Raw genomic sequence first — 20,081 nt, 5'->3', positions numbered from 1 at the left:
CATTGAACTTTCACATTGACAAATCATCCCAACCATTTGTATATAACTATGCTGAACACTCTTCATGTGGGCAAGAAACACATTTCTTTCTCCTTCTGGACATCTGTATATTACCTAGTTTTCTGTCTTTCCTCACATAAAGAGATTGGGCTTTTGCAGTATTGGATATAATATCTATTATACCAGCTGCACACCACTAGTGAAATATTTATTTTGTATATAGCCTACAACTTTTAGGATACAGAACACTGCCTAAAGCTTTCAGGGCTATCTAATGGATTTGGAGATGGGGCCTGCTTTTAAAAATACAGTGCATAATTATTCTGTCCTAACTTTCAGGATGGAGATAGCACCGTATTGATATGGCCAAACAATAAAGACAGTAAGATCATGCTGGACACTATATTTACAGAGGACTTTCCAAGTGCTCCAATAAAAGGAGCTCCTTTAACAGAGCGCTAGAGCAGAGACTAATCCCAACATGCCTCTGATCCCAAGGTATAAACACACTATCCTCCCTTCAGCTCACCTTTTCCCTTTTGGAGGTTGATATGACTCACACATCTCTGGCAGTCCCACGTCTGCCTTCATCAGGCATCTTGGGAGAGAGACTGCAGAGTTCAACTTTACTCCTACTCCTGGGCTTCCTGGCTTGACCATGTTCACCTGCACCTGCCCAGGTGGGCTACCAAAAGTTGCTGAGCCTTACGAGTGGCTCCTTGCAATCACTGGAGCTGCGTAAACTGCTGGGATTTCCTGAGGCTTTTGTTTGCCCCTTGCCAGGTTGGTGAGTATAAAGCAAGCTCCCCACCCATGCGATCAGCTCCTCCGTCTGCTGACACCCAGTGCTTGCAGCTGACCTCCTCCAAGAGAGGCTGGAGGTTTTGGTGGCCTCTTGCAGAGCTGTGGAAGAAAACTTCTCACAGCCCCCCTGGCTAGCCATAGCAGCTTGAAGCCTGCCAACACGAATTTGAGTTTTAAAGGCACTCCCTGTGACAACACCAGCTGGCTGGGAAGGTCACCTGCTGAGGCACAGGTGACTCCGACAACCTCTTCTCTGTGCTTAAAAAAACCCACAGATGGTTATAAGCACGTAACTGTGGCTTGCGTTTTGCCTCCAGTTTCACAGAGTTTGTTTTCTACAATACGTCTGCTGCCAAGTCTGCATCAGATTTCTTCATGTGAAGAGATTTGTATAAAGAAAGACAGGTTTTCAGTGTTAGGAACCTACATAAACACAGACATTCTCAGTTCTGCAGTCGTTGTAATGTTTCATCTCTCTGGCCAAGATACTCCAGCATTACTAGAGATTTGGCTGCCTAATCTGAGACATGAGCAGAGGACACAGTTTATAATGGATAGATGGTTACGCAACACATGAGGAAATTTCTTTAAATCAATCCAACATGTGAACCCAAAATTAAATCATATTTGCTTTCTGCTGCCTCAGTGAATTCACTCAAAAAATGGCGACAACACCTTACTAAAACGCAGTGAAGTTTATGAAATCGCAGCTGTATAGTGCTTGCAGCTGAGTGTCTTGGTAGTGCACAGCAACATTATTATTCTAACTGATTTCCACATCACAAATTCATATCTGACATTTCCACTGTCCACTTCTTCCCAGCCTCCAACCACTACCTGCAGTTTCAAAATCAATAATCAGGACACATTCTCTCTCCTGTAAAGGCCCTTTGTCATTCATTAGCTTGGTCATTTTTTGTTTCATTATTGACTTTCTCCATTTCTCATGCTGTTTAACACTAGTCTTCAGTGTTTATGTATTCTGCTCACCAGTGAGATAAATGTACGTCTTGAATTGTTTCCTATTTACTTCTGAAGTCTTTCCCCTCAAGAAAAACAGAAGAAAATTCCATTTTTGTAATAGATTTACTACTCTTCTTCTCTGTTCCCTAACCCCATGCACAATACAGCCTCCTGTCTTGGCCAAGTCACTTCAGCCATGCTTTATATGTATTACTGTAGGCAACTTGTTGATTTATCTCCTCAGCATCATTTAAATCCCTGAGATACTGTCTCTGAGGACTTGATTGTAGTCTGGGGAACAAGGTTAGCCTTTAACTTTTGTTTGCTGCATCCCCTGCATGTTGGCATACCATGACTTCCTACAGCAAATGCCCTTGCTGGTGATACGACAAGAGTCAGCTCAGATCTGGGCTCTGGAGTGTTGCTCCAAGTTTAGTGTGAGGGAATGTACTGCTGCTCTCTTTCTGACCTTCCAAATGCTCGCCAGTGCCGATGGTTCATTTCTGTTGTTATCCTGCACAAGTCCTTGCTGGGTCACAGACCTGAGCTGAAGCAAACTTGAAGTTGGATCTAACTGAACAGTTGAATCTGGTTCGAGAAGAGCATTGGGCCAGATCACCTCCAGAGCTCCCTTCCAACCTAAAATCAATCTGTTCTTTGCAAACTGAGCATCAGTGTTCAGTGTCATTAATCTTGCAATAAAACCGCCATAACCTTATCTGTACAAGTTAATTGAAAGTCACACAAAGCCAGTAGCACCGCTTGTGCACTTGGCCTGCATGAATTCAAGTATTCCCAGGCTCTGCTATCTTCTGGGTAGCAGTGGTTCCCTTAATCTTTGTAAGACACCATGACGGGACTTTGCAGATGTTCAGCAAGAGTATTCACGACTGCTCTTTCTTCTTTCCCAGAGTCTTTTGTTGTCTGCCTTGGCTTTACGTCTTTGTACCAACTAGTCACACCAAACCCATGAAATCAATTAACCTACATATTACTGCATTTCTACCACTACCACCCCTGTCAGACCCAGATAATGTCCCAAATCTGCATCTCACCCAAGTTTCTGGAAGCTCATCTCCAGCACATACCCAGACTTCTTTCTTTCTTGTATTTCAACTTTGACAGAACCTTGTTTTGGGACAGCTGAGGCATATTTCATGAATTACACCTAGGCAGAAGCCCTGGGCAAGGGCCCTGTGAAGACTAGCAGAAAACGTTTCTGTTTAACTTACTTAATAAACCTTGTTACTGACGCCCTTCAGGGACCCTGACATCTGCATATATGTAACAGAAGCCCAGTTTTCAGGCTGCATGATTAACAAATCACTTCAATTAACTCTTCACGTCATCATCTCCTTTGCCTAGAAACAAAAGCCATAGCCTGGGATGGAGACAGGGACAGAAAAGCTTGGAACCAAAATAATCATTCATAAAATAGTCTCAAGGGTTTATTTCCTGGAGAACTTATTCTAGGCTAAGTCTGGTTTTTCTTCTTGGCTTGACAGTCAGAAAGCAGAGAACTTAGTTTGAAACTAAAATATGTTTTACAGACAGAGAAAATTGGCTTACCTCCATGACATTTTATGAAAGTAGCAATAGTGTGGCTGTCAGAGGAGAACTGTAGTCAACTTTCCAAACTATGCACACACACACAGAGTAAGTTATGGGCAATAAAGATTTCAGGACAACACTCCAGACAGAGTCATTTTGTTTGCTGCATGATTTCTTTCACTCTAACATGAACAGGACAGTTAAATACCACCAACAGTGCACAGTCCAGTGCATAATTTTACAAGAGAAAGCTCTCATCTCTGGCTTACATTTGCTATTGGCCATTGCCATTCTCTCCTTCCAAGTGTCAGATATGTTATAATCTAGCAGTTCTTGTCCTCTCATTATTCTTGTTATCTATTTATGGAAACGTTTTGATCAGCATAACCTTTTTGCTGCCTGTAAATGAGGAAAATATTTTCAGAAGGTATGGACGCTGTTGTTCAGAGGACCAAGGTAGCATACTGATCCTCTTGGCAATGCATTAAAGGAACTGACTGGCTCCCTGTGGGACAGCTTTTTTCTGGATGAGTCAACTAGTGATTGCCTGTGACCATGCCAGAGTTTGGCACATAAGAGTCAGCACAGAGCTATGGCTGCACTCACTCCTCTGCCATTGGCATTGGTAACTGCAGTGTGGGTTTCCTCCTCAACAGTGTGTCATTCTGTTTCCTTACCATAATGCAGTGTGGGTTTAAATATCTTGCATTTGTTGGTAGAGTCAGGATGTGTGTGAAGCTGGGTTGGAGGGTTTTTTAGCTTATTATCCATTTAACTTGTCCCCATCCCCCAAACAAAAACTATTCCTATTTTAATCAGGATATCTCTTATTTTAATACCAGTGATTAGGATAGAAGGCAAAAGTATATGTCATCACAGTGATTTTTACCATAAAACTTTCCTCTTGCTTATGTACTTAAAAATACTTTTCTACTTCTCAACAAGGCTTTTATTTAAGCTCAGAAGCATGTATTTTGAATCTGTAGCATCGCTGATCAAACCTCAGGAAGCATTAAGAGAAAACTGCATGACAGTCTTTCATATCTGTATATGTTGGTTATTAAATCAGTGTAAAGAGAGAATTAGAGTTATCCCACTGCATCCCCTTTTGTGTGTCACATAATAAAAAAAACATTAAATGGATTTCCTACTCTTACTCCACTGTTTCATGCAATTAAACAAAATAAGCATTCATCACTATTATGGCACTTCTGTTTGTTCTTCCACCATCAATTATCTTTTTCAAAAGTCCTCTTTAACCAGGAAGCAAACCTGGTCTTAAAATAGCAGGAATATAGGCCAAGAAATACGGTCTGCCACAGGTCCAGGCGTAATCCTACAAGCTGTTCTATCTGTCCTAGCAATTTTCAGTTCCAAAGTAACTCTATTAAGAGGCATGCTGCAGGGATGTGGCAATGTGGTGTAGGAAATTCATCGCAGAAGTGGGATCTGGCAGGTCAGCAGTGCCAATCCTGCCCTGTTGCTGCAGCCTCCCTTCTCATTCTTTGCCATTGCTTAGCCCGGGTGAAGGCAACAGGAGCTTCACGTGCATCGAGAATGTGACAGTGGGCAAATATGTGTGGCTCTGTGCAAAGATGCACTCTCAATTTCTACATCTGTAAAATGGAGATAATATGTTACCAACTTCAAAGGGGTGTTGGGCAAATTAATTAGTCAGTGTACGTACAGCACCTTGAAAATACAAAATTAACTCTTATTAGCCCATAAGTACTCAAGATGCATCGAGGTGTGCTCTGTGGCCTCTTGATTCCAGACAAAGGTCCTCTTGATTAAATTAGATTGCTAACGTATTAACACATTAGCACACTTGAAGAAAGAAAAGTTTGAAAAAGCAATTTGGCTTCGTCACATGAGCAGCGTGTATACTTAATGGAAATTTTTCCAGCATTCACAAAACAAAGAAAAATCAATAAAATGTCTGCCAACTGTTCCACTGAAAACATTTTATAATCTATAGCGCCGAGAATCCCCAGCCAAGATAAACCAGTGTTGCTGACAGAAAATACTGACAATTATTTTACATTGATTCAACTTGGCCCAGCCCAGACTGACCTTGTTTATTCATTTCAGTCTCTTAATTCATATTAACTTGGCATCAAATTAGGACATGTGGCATGTGGGCTGAAGACCCATTTCTGTATCTTAGACTCAGAGAAATGTAGTGCATTGAGTACTTCCAGTGCCTTGAGCTCTTAGGTAGATTTATATGCATTAGACAGAACTGGTTAAGTTCCTTTTATCCCCGCTGGGCTTTTCATGTCTGTTGACTGTAAAACTAGAAGCTCGGTAGAGGTAACATCTTCTTCTAAGCCTTTGGATATACATGAAATCCTCCCAGTACTGGTCAATTTTAAAGACACATCCAAAGAGGATGGAGGGTTTTAAGCTCTTTTAAAACATAAAAATAGAAGGGTTATGGCAATTTGGCAGCCAAAAAAGCAATTTGCAGGTCTCAGCAGAATCCGAGGCTGTGTGTAAGAAAGCTGATCAAGACACTACAGAGGAGATAATGGGGTCGAAGAGCAGAAGAATCCCTCCGTTTTTGCAGCCAGCATAATCTGGTCTCCAATGAAGTTTCTTAGTTTCTTTTGCTGAACCAATAAAGCTTAGCGTGATGGGAGAGTTGCATTACTGCAGCTTAAAAATGTCTCGGGAAAGCTGATGAGGAGAGTTGCTTTTAGTTGCTTTACAGATGCCCAGCTGCTTGCATTAGCTATCGCCCAACTGGTAGTGTGAAGACAAAGGTACAGGGAAAATCTGAGCTTTTTCTTTAATTATTTAGGTTCTCATCAGTAATAAAGGGCTTTTTATGCCTGGAATGTATTATTTGTATTATCAAAGGCAAGTGAGATTTCACACTGTGGCAGTTAACAAATTGGGTACCACGCAAAAACGTTCACATTTTCATTCTCACAACTACACTGCTGTCACATCTGAAAGCCACCCTTGAGTAAAACACTACTTGAGTCAAACATGACTACATCCACAGAGGAAGAAAAGCCACCCAAGTGAGGACAATCCCCCCCAAAGGGGTTCCCAGTTGGCCTGGCATAAGAGGCTTGGTTTATTTTCCCTGTTCGACTCATTCTTGCCGAAGGCAAGTCCCTTGGACTTCACTGGGCACTTGGCAGTTTGCATACGGCAGGACGAGCAGTGAGTTGGCAAGCCAGGATAGCACAAGATGACCTCCAAATTTCCAGTTCCACTGCCTTGGGAATGGATTGCCTTGCCACACACCTACGTAAGCAGAGATTAATGATGAGTGAAGAAACTGAGACTAGCAAAACCAAAAAAAAAAAAAAAAAAAAAGAAAAAAAATCCATCCATGCATTTTCCGTAACACATAGCTGGTGTTCTCCTCCCTGCAGCTCCTCCGCAGCTTGGATTTCAGTGATGGAAGTGGTGTGGGAACAGGGTTTAACTGCAAAAATCACAGAAAATCAGCACCACCTTTTGGGTCTGACATCCTCCTCTCCCGACATCCGCCCGACCACCTCTATGCAGGGCTGCCACAGTGCCAGGCACCTGCTACATGTGTTGCACATCCCCAGCCTGTCCTGCTTAACAAAACTTTAATTGCTCCAGAAAACACCAGCTTTACACCGCATCTTTGAATGACAGGATGGTGCTGGAGCGACTGCAGGGCCAAATGAGTGATCCTAGTGACACTCAGTCAACAAACGTACTGGCATCTGATAAAAAAGAGCTACAGTTTGTAGCCAGGGGATTACGCAGGCTGCTGTGTACTTGAAAAGATAGAAAACAAATGAAACAGCTTTGCTCTGATATGCAGTGTCTCCCCAACTCTTCAGTCCTTGCTCCCTCCCCTCCTATCACTTCTGTTTTGTTTTCAAAGACCCACCAGCCGCAGACTGGCAGAGGACACCGAGCATAAGCCGGGAGTGGATCGTCACCCTGCCTCCCTAACAGGGAAACCCTTGTCCAGTAGTCACGAAGGTAAGTGAATGAGTCTCTCTTTCAAATATGCACAAGGGGATGAGGCTAGAAATAATGGTGATTAGTATCTTGAAAAAGAACCTGGATCTAGGAAGAAAAATAAGGCAGTGGCATTGCAGCGTGAGCTTGGTTTGCATATACCTAGCAGGGAGAGGCATGAAGACTCGGCTACCAGCTCTCGCAACGTAGAATAAATCAACTGATCATATGAATCTCCTTATCTTGCAGCGCTATTCATCATTTAACTAAGACAGGCAAAGTGTTTATTAGTTTCAGTCATTGTCGCTCTGTTATTCGGTGTGCAATGGCAGCAGCAGAGCCTCACCAGTTACATGGCTTGTGAAGCAGCATTTTACACTACTTCTGCAGGGTGTTCTGGTGTAAATGGACGCAGCCATCTTCCTTCAGCAGTGTTTGGTATCGCCATGATAGAAAAGGCATAGTGCTGCAACAGTATAATAGAGGAGTAGTCTAGCATGAGAAAGTCATGGTTAAAGATTCGTCCTGTAAAGTCAGCCAGGCAGGGATATGTAAGAGTATTTGCACAAGGGGTGAGACGAGGACTTTTATCTTCCACCTTGTCCGGGTGTCCCATCACTATACTGACAGCTATGTAGAAATTGAGCCAGTCTTCAGGCGCAGTGACACAGAAAGTCGAGGCGTAACTGCGGTTCCTATAGCCACAACTGAAATAAATAGATAGTTTCAAACAAGCCAGCTATGGGTGCGCTTCCATGTTACAGTGAAGCTGAACTAGCAGCTTGCCACCATCAAAACAAGAAGGTCCTGCTTCCCCCTCACCACCGCCTTCTGCCCATGCTCATGGGTTCACACAGGGAGCCGCCAGCATATTAACCCAACCAAAAAAATTATTTGTTTTCTTTCCCATGGGCTTTTGTCCATCCCCTGAACCAAACTGCTTTGCCTGGGGATCAGAGGACACCACAGACAACACCAAGTGAGGGGCAGAAGCACACTGCCTGCAGCAGGACTTCTTTTTGATGTTGGCAGCTGTTAATTCAGCTCAAGCTGTAACACGAAGCCTCATCCTCAAGCACCTCCAGCAGCAACCTGACAGCATACGGGCTACAAAACCCTCCTGAGACACAAGACGAGCACTCAGGCAGGCAGCCTGTAGTGAGTTCCACCACCCCGCAGCTACCCCGCTGCAGGTAGAGAGGTGTGCTGCAGCCACAGCTCTGTCACACCAGCGCATCCCACGCCTGCAATAGTTCCCCACCGAGCTGGGACGATGTGGGAACCCCGATCCATCACTGGCCTTGTGTCTCCACAGGGCCCTATCTGCAAAAATCATGGTTGCTTTAACTTGGTGTAGTGTTTGAGGGAATACACATATCCTACATGTATAGACTTGAATAAGCAATATATTAAATATTTTAATTCATCCATTGAATAACAGGATATAAAATAGCTGTGTCCCATCAAAAAAGTGAAAGAGTTACCTAATACCATACCATTGTTTGTTTGGGTTTTTCAGCAAGTTAAACGGAGTGTAAATAACATGGTGATCTTCTCTTTTTTTTAAAGGAAATTTGAGAGCAGTTCCTTCAGAGCAGGTAACCCATTTCTGATTTATTTTTTTATTTCTGCTTATTATTATTTACTCTATTTTGCAGCTTCCTGAAACTCCCCAAGCCTGTCCCTGCAAGCTGTCTGCCTGCAGGGCTCTTGCTGAAATTGGTAGAAATGCTCCTATAACACACTGCTAGAGCAGGGCTTCGTCTGCAGCTTTGAATTGAGCACAGCGCATAAAAGTAAAAAATTATCATTATTATCCAATGCCTGTTGGATGGGACCTAAGAAAGAACTTATTGTCCTCTATCCACATTCATCTTACACAAAGTAGCCGGCGCTCGTATTGGCACTTTCAAGAGTGAGACCACAGTAAAGAGGAGTGAAGTACTACCCTATGGTTTCATGATCGCTTTAAGCTGATTTAACTGCAAGGTGCTGCCAAAAAAGGTGGACCATCCCCTCCCCCACCGCCAGCCTCCAGTCCTATGTCCTCCTCCCTCTCCCGAGCTGGCTCGGGCGCTTGCGCGCTTCCAGCCTGCGAGAAGCTCACTGGGGCAGGAGAGGAGGAAAAGACCTCCATGTGGGCAGGGACACCCTACCCCGTCCCCCAGATCCTTCAGCTACCCCCATCTCCCGTAGGGACATTCCTTCTTAGCCTAGTTTGGTGCCCCAGGTGGTTGGGTGTCAGTGGGGGTGCGTATAGAGCACATACGTAGGGCAATCTTGTCTGCAGAGCTGATGAGTCAGCAGCATGCAGCACCAACGCAGTCCTTCAGTTCTACTTTAAAGGAAAAAATAAAATAAAATAAAATAAAATAAAATAAAATAAAATAAAATAAAATAAAATAAATAAAAGCTGTCTCACAGCAGCATGGATGAAAGCACAAGAATGCCTGTATTTTAGCCTCCTCCCAATTACAGTTCTTGTTGAAACTTTTATTTTGAGGCCGAAGTATTCAATGTTTGGCCTCGGTACAAACAGATCATTTAAAAAAAAAAAAAAAAAAGGAAAGGAAATGCTTCAACCTCCCAGTGGAGCAGGATGGCACTTATTTATTTCTTTCATACAAAACCAGTCCGTGCCAAGTAAAATCGTGCTCTAAGAGCTGTTCTACCAGTCCCAAAGCATTGGAGAACAACATGCGCCAGCCCCACCTCTGCAGCCTCCTGCAGGCCCCTGCACATTTTCACTGGGTGGAGGATGGGGAAAGGCTGGGGAGCAGGTGACAGAGTTCACCTTGTCGGGGTCGTGCTGGCAGGAAATCCCTGTACTCAAAGGATGTCCCCAGCAGCCTTTTGATGGCTTTGCTGGCCTCAGGATACAGACTAAAGTAAAATATAGCAGCAGTGACTGTCTGGAGACATTGGTGGGACTCCTGGGTTTGCAGCTGGATTATTCAGCAGTTAACTGCTCCTTCCCTGAGCTACATGTAAGATGCTCCTTGTCCTCACGTAAGCAGTTGAATTAATAAACTGAGAAGTTAATTTGAAAGCTCTGGACTATCACAATAAAATCCACAAGCGCAAACATACAGGCTCTATAATGAGAGTGAAACAGAGAAGAAAGCTTTGTCATCACATCATTAAGGACTTACACAAGGGAGCGGTTAAAGCATCCTTTGGTTCCAATAAGTTACTGCAGCTGAGCGGTCACCATTGCTAAAAGCTGGTGGGTCAAAGTGTGACCTCTGCGACCCCAGTGGAGGTGCCCTGATTTCACCATACATCACAGAGCTGCTTGTGCACAGGAAAATGGGGCACCTCCATCCTCGCTGAGCTGCTCTGGTTCTCACGGGACCGAGGGAAGGCAGGCAGCAGCTCTGATGTGTGCTTGGACTGCAGAGGCAAATGACTTTCTGGGTAAGGGGGAGCCTGTTGTGCACACCAGGTTTTTTTGAGTAGAAAAACCATCCAAGCACTAACTTTGCATTTCTGGGAATACATTTACAACACTGTTCTGTCCTGACTTTTAATGGCATGTGGAAATTCAGAAGTCTTGCAGCAGTTGGGTACCAATGCAGGAACCAGCACCCAGCAAATCAGAGCAGCTCCTTCTAGCTGGACTGACCTCTGGCTTTAGTTCAACCCATCCCAAATCCAGCTCAAACCCACCGTCAGCCAGCTCTACACCTGGACACCACCACAAGCCTGCTGCATCAGTGCCAGCATTTGATGGACAGCCTGTCCCTGAGGTCCCACTTTCACCCTTCTGCTCCCCCGGGCTGGCATCCCTCCACCACCACTTCCCGCACGTTGCTTCAGAGGGAGCCCTCACAATACCGGGCTTGGTGCCACGCAAGGGAAGCACACCCAAAACCCAGCCCTTCTTGCACAGTCAATTCTGCAGGAAGATCTCTGCAGCTGTGAGATGGAGGATTTGCTTTGCCCTGCTCTGCCAGTTTGTTGGTGAAAGGCTAGAGCCAGAAGTGACCTATCCCCGGTGCAAATGGCCATGGCGGCTTCAGTGGGGATGTATCTGACACGGACCCTATCTTTTGTAGGTCCATCATAACACGAGTCTTCCTTGCTTGCTGCCACTCTCAGCTATGAGGAAGCTTCTCCTCCCTGAAACTGTGAAGATCATGCAACAAAATGTTCCCAGTCACCTGCCAGAGCAGCTGGCTGTCACACAGCCAAACAACGCTCAAGTAGTTGAACAAGATTTGTTTTCTAGAGGAAAGCATTAGCCCTACAGCATGTAAGAGGTGGCTCAGAGGCAAGACTGTGCTACCGCAGGGGCCGCCTGCGTCCCCCCCCAGCAGTGCCAGTGGCCTTATGTTAGCACAGGGCACGTGTTCCCACTGCAGCCCCTTGGTGTATGGGCGATGGTGGGCAAGGGCTGCTGTGGCCATCTCAGATCGCAGGTAGGACAAATGCAGGCTACGTGGCTTTGCCAAGCTGGTTTGGGATCAGCGCTGGCCGGAGGATCCCATCACTGGGGATGAAGGTGGGGACAGCGTAGGTAGTTGCTGGAGGTGTGAGGATAAGCTGCAGCTTTTCTTGCCCTGTGTGTGGCTCGTATGGGTACGGCTCTTCAAGCAACAGGGGCGAAGCAGATGAGAAGCATGCATCCCATCTGCAGTAGTTGGTGGGGTCAGGATTTGGTGTTCATGTTCAGTCCTGTCTTCCAAGAAAGGCTGGAAATGGGATGAGGGTAGCCTTGAGGGCCATGCTGCTCAAGACCCAGCCTACTCCTGCTGCTTTGAGCAGGGTGATCTCCAGAGGTCCCTCCCGGCCTGCGTTATTCTGGGATTTGATAATCTTGAGCAAACTATGTAGGTTGGTTCAAAGAGTCTCTATTTAGCAGCACCCAGCCTTAGAGAAGCAAAACTAAGTCTCCAAACAACCTGATCACCAACCTCGGTACAAATGAGACCCTTTGGAAAATGTGAATCTCAACTGCTCTCTCCTTTCTGGACTGGAGACTGATCTTATTTATGGCAATTTGAGATGCTGAAGCCAGTGGTGCCTTATGGCTACCAAATGGTTGTTTTAATGTATTATCACTCAGCTAATACCTATCAGCCATAAAGGTCCAATATGATGCTATCCAAGGGAAACAAGGCATTTCCAGTGAAAGGGAGCAGTACCTATGGATCCTAACAACAGGTATGTCCTTCCACACAGCCATTCCTGCAGCCTAGAATCACGCAGTCTCCACCTGAACAAACAGGTGTTTAAAATACTTCCCCATGGCTCTTCCATTTATTCCTCTCTCTCCCACTCTCATCCTTTCCCACCTTCATCATGCCCTTGAGGATAATCCCCAGGAGAAAAAGCGTAGCCTCCTGGGAGTGATATGGCAGTGCGGGGAAGAGGTTTCTCTGTATTTCCTGCTCCAGGAGACTAAAGGGATCCTCTGTTCTGCCTCAGACCTGGGGAGACCGAGCAAACCACTGCCTCCATCCACTGCTATCCCTGCAGGTCCAGGATGACTTAGCGGCTTTTCAATTACAGGGTGTGCCTTCCCATACCGCTCTTCCCTTTGCCTGCCAGAGCGGGACCACATCATTACCATGCAAAGCCCCACGATCCGAACTCTCCAGGGCACAAGTGGATGCTCTCCTGTCAGGATATTCATGTTTTCCTTCTCTGGATGACTAGCTGCTCATTACCATAGGCAGCAGCACTGCAGTGCTGGCTTCCCCTGTTCCTGGACAGCCCTCTTCCTGTGCTATGAAAATCAACTCTTGTCAAATTATTACAGCTGCTTTTATTGCCAGGGTGCTACATCAGAAAAGATGCAGATGTCAGAAGAGGGTTCCAGTCATTATCGCTCTTCAGTCTTTGATTAACATTAAACACCTTTACAAGCTTGATGCCACATCACAGACTTCCCACGCGACACCGCCAAGTCTGCTGTGGTGTGACCAGAGAGGTTTGCAAATAGGTTTTTTAAAAAGTATTAAAAAAAAAAAAAAGGCAACTAGGTAGGTCTACAGAGCTGGGTTGGTGTGGGATGAGAGTTCTTGTTAACCTCTCCCCAGACAGAGGCACAAATTGTGAATCTAAGAACCTGGGTCAGGTATCTATCTGATGCACTCAGGACCCTGAGCCTTGAGCAACAGGGACCTACCCAAACAGCTTTGAACTCTAAATGGTCAAACATGAGGCTTTTTTCCTCCAGCCTGCCTTCACCTTCCCACCTATTCCCTCGGTCTCCAGAGCAAGCACCAGCAGAAACCCCTCTGCATCGGGCACTGACACAGCTCTAGGGAAAAGAGAGCCACCTTCAGCCGCTGCTGCACCTCCAGGCTTTACTGCTGTGGCTCCCCTGCAAAAAAAATCTTTCGTATTTTTTAAGCCTCCAACAAGTGCCATTTGGAGAGCAAGGAGAGCCCACAGAAAGCTTGCAGCCACCCAAAACCCAAGGCACATACACACAGCCCCCCCATGAGGGCTGCTGCTGAGTAAGGCAACTCATAACCTCCTTGAAGACACCTGCCTAAGCAGCAGTCTCAGTGGTGAAGCCGTGTTTCAGTTTGTTTGAGTTTTCAGCACTGGAATAACCCTGTGGGGTCTGGGATGCAAGCGTTGGTTCAGATGGGCTGTTGGGGACGCATTCTCATAATCTTCAAACCACCTCCGAGAATGAACAGGGGGTCATATTGTGGCAGAGACACCTCCAGCTATCTCCCTGCAAGGGAAGTGCCAAGCGCTGGGCTGAAAACAAAACTCGATGTCCACAGAGTGCTCATTTTGAGCCATCACACTGTTACTGCTCCCTCCGTGCTGAGGTAGGGAGGTTGTACGCAGGAATGCTGTTTCAGAGGGTGATCTTTATCTCTGTGGTGAAATGCACATGCCATGAGATGGAGCTGCTGCTCTGTAAAGGTTCCTTATGAAGCTGCAAGAGTTGTTAGGGTAATTTTTTTTCCTTTTTCCTGCAGTCAAGGAGCAGCGAGTCACTCACGAGTCCTGTCTGCTCGCGCCAGCGCTCCCGCAGCCTGACACAGCCCTGACAGCCACCTCCTGGGGCCGAGCCCACCCCCCTTCCCACGCCAGCCAGCATGTCTTGCCCCTCTGAGACAGGACAAACACACGTTTCCCTTTGTTTTCAGCTCCACACCTAGTTTTTTCTTTGCATCGTGAAAGGCTGGCTACTCATCTGTAATTCAAAAGAAAGCAATGACTCACTAGACTACAGCACTTTCCAAGGCAAAGTATATTTCATGCATTTTGCAGGCACGCTAGCCTGCGTTATGAATTAACCTCTATTTGTGGCACATCTTCTCCCCATCCTCAAGTCCTTTGCAAAACCAGAGGGCTGGGGTTTCCACCCTGCACAGGCACTGAGCGCAGGAAGAGGAGCACGAATTTGTGCTTAAATCACATGTCATGCTTTGTGTGAGGAACGCAAAATGCTATCCCCACGTAACTTTGAAAACCTGGCTTGCTACCCGCTGGCGTTAACCCAGCCTTGTGGTGTTCGCAGTATGTTTTAATTAAAAGGTAACAAAAATCTAAAGTTTCACATTTGCCCATAAGCTTCCAGGCGCCGGGGAAGGGGCTCAAAGGCATGCGGAGCCTCGCTCCCAGCCCCTTGCATCCCAACCCCATGTCCACCGCAGAGGACACCAAGAGTGGTGTCTCTGGAGCTGCAGCCCTGGCTTCCCCAAGAGCAGCAGGGGAGGGGGGTTGCAAAGGGGCTTAAAAAAGGGGGAGAGGTGCCTTACCTTGAACCACAAGGCAGCTTCCACTGCTTTCGGGCTGCATCCTCCATTCCCAGGCCACATGGGGAGAGTGTCTGCAATTGTCTCTTCTCCCTGGGTTGGGATGGTGTTTCCGATACCCGTGTTTCCATCCTTCATTGCCTGTCCCTGCAGCCTGCCTGATCCTGCCTGTCTTTCCCCCTGCAGGAGACCAGAGACAGTGGGTCTCTCAAAGTCGTGCACTTTGGGCTGGTGTGACTGAACTGCTAAAGCAAAGTAGGGGAAACCTCACAGAGGTGGTGAAGTTCACAGAAAGCCCTTCAGCAAACTTCCAGCCAGCCCTGGATCCGACCACTAGAAGAAGACAAAACACCAGGCTTAGAAAATATGCTGCCCTTAGACCTCCAAATTATTTCTGAGTTAGCACGAACGTGTCCATGCACAAACTGCCCCATGTCTGCTTATGGAGGGCAGTTTGGTGACATTTTCATTGTGTCGTTCAAAGACTTCAAAAAAGCGAGTAATTGGGGACCCCCATTTACTGTACAAATGCAATGCTGAAAAATTTGGGGGGTGGAGGTCTTGGATGAATCCATAAACTTCTCAGGAGAAAGTCTGTAATTCTCTATGCATTATATATTTTAACAATCTTCACTTGGAGGCAGATTTGAATTTCCACTTAAGGCTCTGAAAACCGTCCTATTGAGATACCAGCAGATAAAATCTTCACTCAGGATACCTCTGTGAAAGAGCAGCCTTTCACAGTCGGCAGCATTTTTCGAAGAATGCTCTCAATTTTCATATCTAGATATATCATCTTAGTTGAATAACCATTATTTTGCCTTGAAAAAAAGACGCGGAGCCTCTTAAACATCATTCCATTGGAGTCCAGATTTTAATCTGCCTCCTCTAACCACGAAGAGAAAATGCACTGAGAAGGTAACGTAACCTGTTTCAGCCCTCTAGTTTTTTTTATGACGGTGAAGAGAGGAGTGAGCATCGTCGCAGGTCTTTCTTCCCCCCATTTGATTGGGCGCAGCATGTACGGACACAGATTTTTGTACTCTATCATAGGCATGTGCGTGGGTTAAGCTTGAGCTTTCTGGGGTGCATTGGGTGGTTCCAAAGCCATTCCACCCAAAACCGGCAAGCTTCTTGAAATCGGTTTTGTACAACAAACAAATTTGTACGATGAATGGACTGAAAATAAAAGCACAATGTAAAAAAAAAAAAAAACCAACACAAGCTATTAGAAGTATTTTATTAACAAAAATTCTGCATTTACCCAAATGAAATATTTGTGCTCACTGTTGGTTAGCCATTTTCCCCTACAAGCCAAAATCCTGCTAAATTTCTGCTGCACGACAGGCGATTTTGATGGCACCAGAAGAACTCCCAACCCATTTCGGCACTTTATCCGAATCAGCACCTTTCCATGAATATGTTCAAAGGAGATTTTTTGCTTTGCAGGTTGAAGGGAGCAAATGGGCTGCATTGCATAGGGTTTTGTACACTCAACAGGGAAAAATTAATAAAGAGAGCTTTGAAACAGAGCAGGCTGCTGCATCGCCTCCCCATGCAGAGCTGTGCCTGTAATGGCTGTGCTTTGCGCAGCACTTCGAGGGGAGCGCACCCTTATTGTCCTATAGATTTAAATTTAATTTCTGAAATGCACACGGCGCAACAACAGACCACAGCGATCGCATGCTTGTTCTGGATAAGACGCTGCCATGCGTTGCTTCGCCGTACAGCTATTTTGCTGAATTGCAGCCATATTTCTGTCAGTACAAGTGATGGTCTATATGAGGGATTAATCTGACACCAGACAGTGATTCTTAATCCTTCAGTATATCATAATCTATTTACTTTGCATGCTAAGAGGATTTCAGCTTAAAAATATACAGGAAGTGATACTAGAAATGTACATAAGATCCAGAATGCCGTTTCCTAAAATTGCAGTTTTTCATAAAAAAAAAAAATCCTCATGGCTTTCTTGGAAAAGTCCTGTCTGTCCTGGAAAAAAAAGAAGTGTTGAATAGGGGTTTAACTAGAAACTGGCATATGTTTTCCTTTAGGCTTCAGCCCTCTGACCATTTTCACCCTCCTCCTTCCCTGCAGCTTTTTGTGCTCGACCATACGACATGAAAGAAGAGCTCTCCAGTATAGCAGGTTCCTTGGCTGGGAGTTACACCGGCAGGTTTTTATTGACAAATCCAAAACAGGTTTGGAACCAATGTGGGATTTTATGTGCATTAATTGCTACTCAAAGTGCATGAATTAGCAGTGACTGGCTAATGTAGAGGTCAGCACAGTGAAAACCACAAATGGTCGGGTGCGATGGCTCCTTATTCAGCTGTAATCATCTGTTTTCTTTACGCCCTGCCAGAAAGGCTGTCTACAAAATAACTGCAGTAAGTTGTGTTAGTGGGTACATCTCCTGAAACTTATAATTTGTAATTTTTTAATAATTTAATTCATGCTCGTCCATAACACTGCATCCCCAAAGCACATCCTGCACCCGCACCGGCAGTCGGCCACTCCAGCCAGCAGGAGCCCTGCCCAGCCTCTGCCCACCTCTGCATGGCCGGGTACCGCTAAGGGCGGTCAAATCATCACCTGTCACAGCTCCCGACCACATGCGGAAGGTTTAAAAGCAAAGCTTTCCAAGCAGGGACTCTACTCAGAGCAAGTACTCTGATAACAGCAAATAGATCATAAATTATTTCAGGTCTGTGAAGCACCAAGCATAAAAAATAACGACAGCCCAAGCTAGGTAGTATTCTCCCCCTTTGCCCCTCTTCCCCACCCCCAAATCCTGGCCCTTGACTTACAGGCAGGAAAGCACCACGTGCCTTTGGAGCAGGCACCTATGTGCGGAGGCAGCTGCCGGCTCCAGGACGAGAGACAGGAGCTTCACTGGGCTTGTGGTGGGTAAACCGGCATCTTGGCACCACGGCACCAGCCCCTGGGCTGCTGGTGTGCTCAGTGCAGCACCATGATGCAGCAGCAAATGCTATTTAAAAATGCATAATACTAATCATAGCCGTGCACCCAACAGCCTTCTCGCTTGGGACGTGAGGCACCCGAGACTCCCAGGTGGCTGTTTCACAGCTGGGCTGCCCAAAAAAGCCCCCCGATCCTGCCGGCGCCTGCTCCTGGAGCTGGGCACCAGACAGCGAGTGCCGCCGCGGCGTGCTGCTTTACCTGCCAAGACTTGTGCTCGGGACGGCAGCGCCTGTTCGAGCCTCGGGGAAGCCCACGGTGGGAGATGTTTGCTCGGCCGCCCAAGCCCCAGCAGTGCGGGCGTGCTGCTAGCAAAATGGGAAGGGTGCTGGGCCCCCTCCCCTCAAACCCAGGCACGACCCTCCCTGGCCCACGCTCACCCACCAACGGGCACAAGTTGCGTCTTGCCCACACTGCTGGCACCAACCCACAGATGGCAGAGGGAGGACGAGGCCTGACCACGCTCGGCTCACCGGCAGGCATTGCACTGGTTAGTCACCCCGCTGTTTTTCCAGGGGGTTCTACACGATATAAGAAAAAATATAAGCAATTTTAGCTGTTTTCCAGCAAACCGGCTGTTCCTGCTCGTAGTCGTGCTTGTCAACCTTCAAAGAAACACCAAGGCTAGGAGAAATGCAACAAAAAAAAAAAAAAAAAAAAAAAAAAAAAGAAACCAGGCATTGAGGGCAAAGCCATTATTTGATGTGATCTGGAATCGGTCTCCTCTGCGCCCCTGCCGCCAGCTGAGCTCAGCGACCGGCCCCACTGCCGTACTCCAGGTCTGCACGAGCAGGACAAGAAAAATGCCCAAATTGTGGTGTGGGGGATGCTGGAGAAGCCACTGGGCTGTGGCACCAGGTGCTGCTGGGTGCCCAAATAGGGGGGGATTCCCCTGGGGGACACGAGCACCCAAACCCCGAAGCAGACCCCAGGCCCAGCCACGCTGTGGGGTGCTGGATGAAGAGGTTTAGGACCGTGTCACCAAACCCAAAATTCAGCTCCTATCCTGGCTGTGTCTCTCAGCATCGCTGATTTACTGAGTTACTATGAAACACAATTTTTAAGGCAGATGAAGTGTGTGTAATTTTTGTTTACAGAAGATGAAGCGGGGGGGGGTTTATATATTTGCTGTCTCTTGTCGCTCATGTGGTCACTAACTCTGGGAGGCCAACTTCAATTCACTTCATGCCCAGCACAGATTTTTTCTTTTTTTTTTTTTTTTTTTACAGCTCCAGGAGGGCTGTGATAACTTTTTCCCTTTAAAAGAAGGGCTTGGGGATGCACAGGCTGGTAGCACCCAGACCCAGCATGCATGGTCCTCCCTCAAACTGCCTGTACAGCCACCCTTCGGTGTGATGAGTGCTTTACTAGTACTTGCAGAAGAGAACAATTATTTCATATGGATAGATGTATTTAAAAAACACTTAAATATATGTGTGTGTGTGTGTGTGTGTGTATATATATATATATATATGCACTGAAGGAGACAAGAAGAAGAACTGTTGAAAGAAAAAAAATCCCCTAAAATCAACTCAGCTGCACCCATCCCCTCCCATGTCTCCCTGCTGCACCATGTGGGTGCTGGAGGCCATCGCCCCCCCCCCGCCTCGGGGCTGTGCCATGTGGCCGTGACCCTGGAAGGATGCACGGGGCTTGAGCCAGTGGTACCTGGGGCTGACCCTGCTGGTTTTCCCACTGCAGCCCATTTCCCAGCAGCTGTGACAGCACATTGCCAGCCCCATTTGCACCCTACTGGGATGCAAACCTTCCCCAAAGTGGCTGCCCGGAGCACGCCGGTGCCTCGACACCTCTCACCCCCCCTCCATGGTCTCCGCTGCCCCAGGGGTGCCTGGGGACACCAGGGGTGGGGGCCATACGGCACAGCCCCAGAGCTCCCGGCTGCAGCGGGCACTACTGCAAGATCACAGGGAAGAGGATGGGAATTTGGGGATGCTCCCCCCAGTGCATCAATGGCGCAAGCAGGGCAGCAGTGAGTTCCCTTGGCCCCAGTCCCGTGGGAGTGGGAACGGCCCCAGAACCAGTGGGCAGCCTCCAAAAACTGCGGGGAAGGTCTGGGGAAAAAAAAAAAAAAAA

General features: G+C 46.7%; 1 protein-coding gene across 4 annotated transcripts in view; it reads left to right on the top strand.

Moving 5' to 3' along the window:
- Positions 1–17,242, top strand: part of WDPCP (WD repeat containing planar cell polarity effector) — a 159,825-nt gene extending 142,583 nt beyond the window's left edge. For 2 of the 4 annotated variants that reach the window (XM_069787456.1, XM_069787457.1), the window contains exons 17-19: positions 7,196–7,296; positions 8,845–8,873; positions 15,192–16,226. In XM_069787456.1, coding sequence (XP_069643557.1) covers positions 7,196–7,296; positions 8,845–8,873; positions 15,192–15,242 — 181 coding nt within the window. In that variant the 3' untranslated portion in view covers positions 15,243–16,226. Of the gene's footprint in view, positions 1–7,195; positions 7,297–8,844; positions 13,211–15,191; positions 16,227–17,102 lie in introns of those variants that run through there. The other 2 variants (XR_011325437.1, XM_069787458.1) reach the window with 2 other exon arrangements.
- The last annotated feature ends 2,839 nt before the right edge of the window (positions 17,243–20,081 follow it).

This window comes from Haliaeetus albicilla, chromosome 7 (genome assembly GCF_947461875.1).
Source record: "Haliaeetus albicilla chromosome 7, bHalAlb1.1, whole genome shotgun sequence".
In the NCBI taxonomy this organism is placed as follows: domain Eukaryota; kingdom Metazoa; phylum Chordata; class Aves; order Accipitriformes; family Accipitridae; genus Haliaeetus; species Haliaeetus albicilla.
The sequence above is the reverse complement of the archived record's forward strand: the minus strand, read 5'-3'. Positions and strand labels throughout refer to the sequence as shown.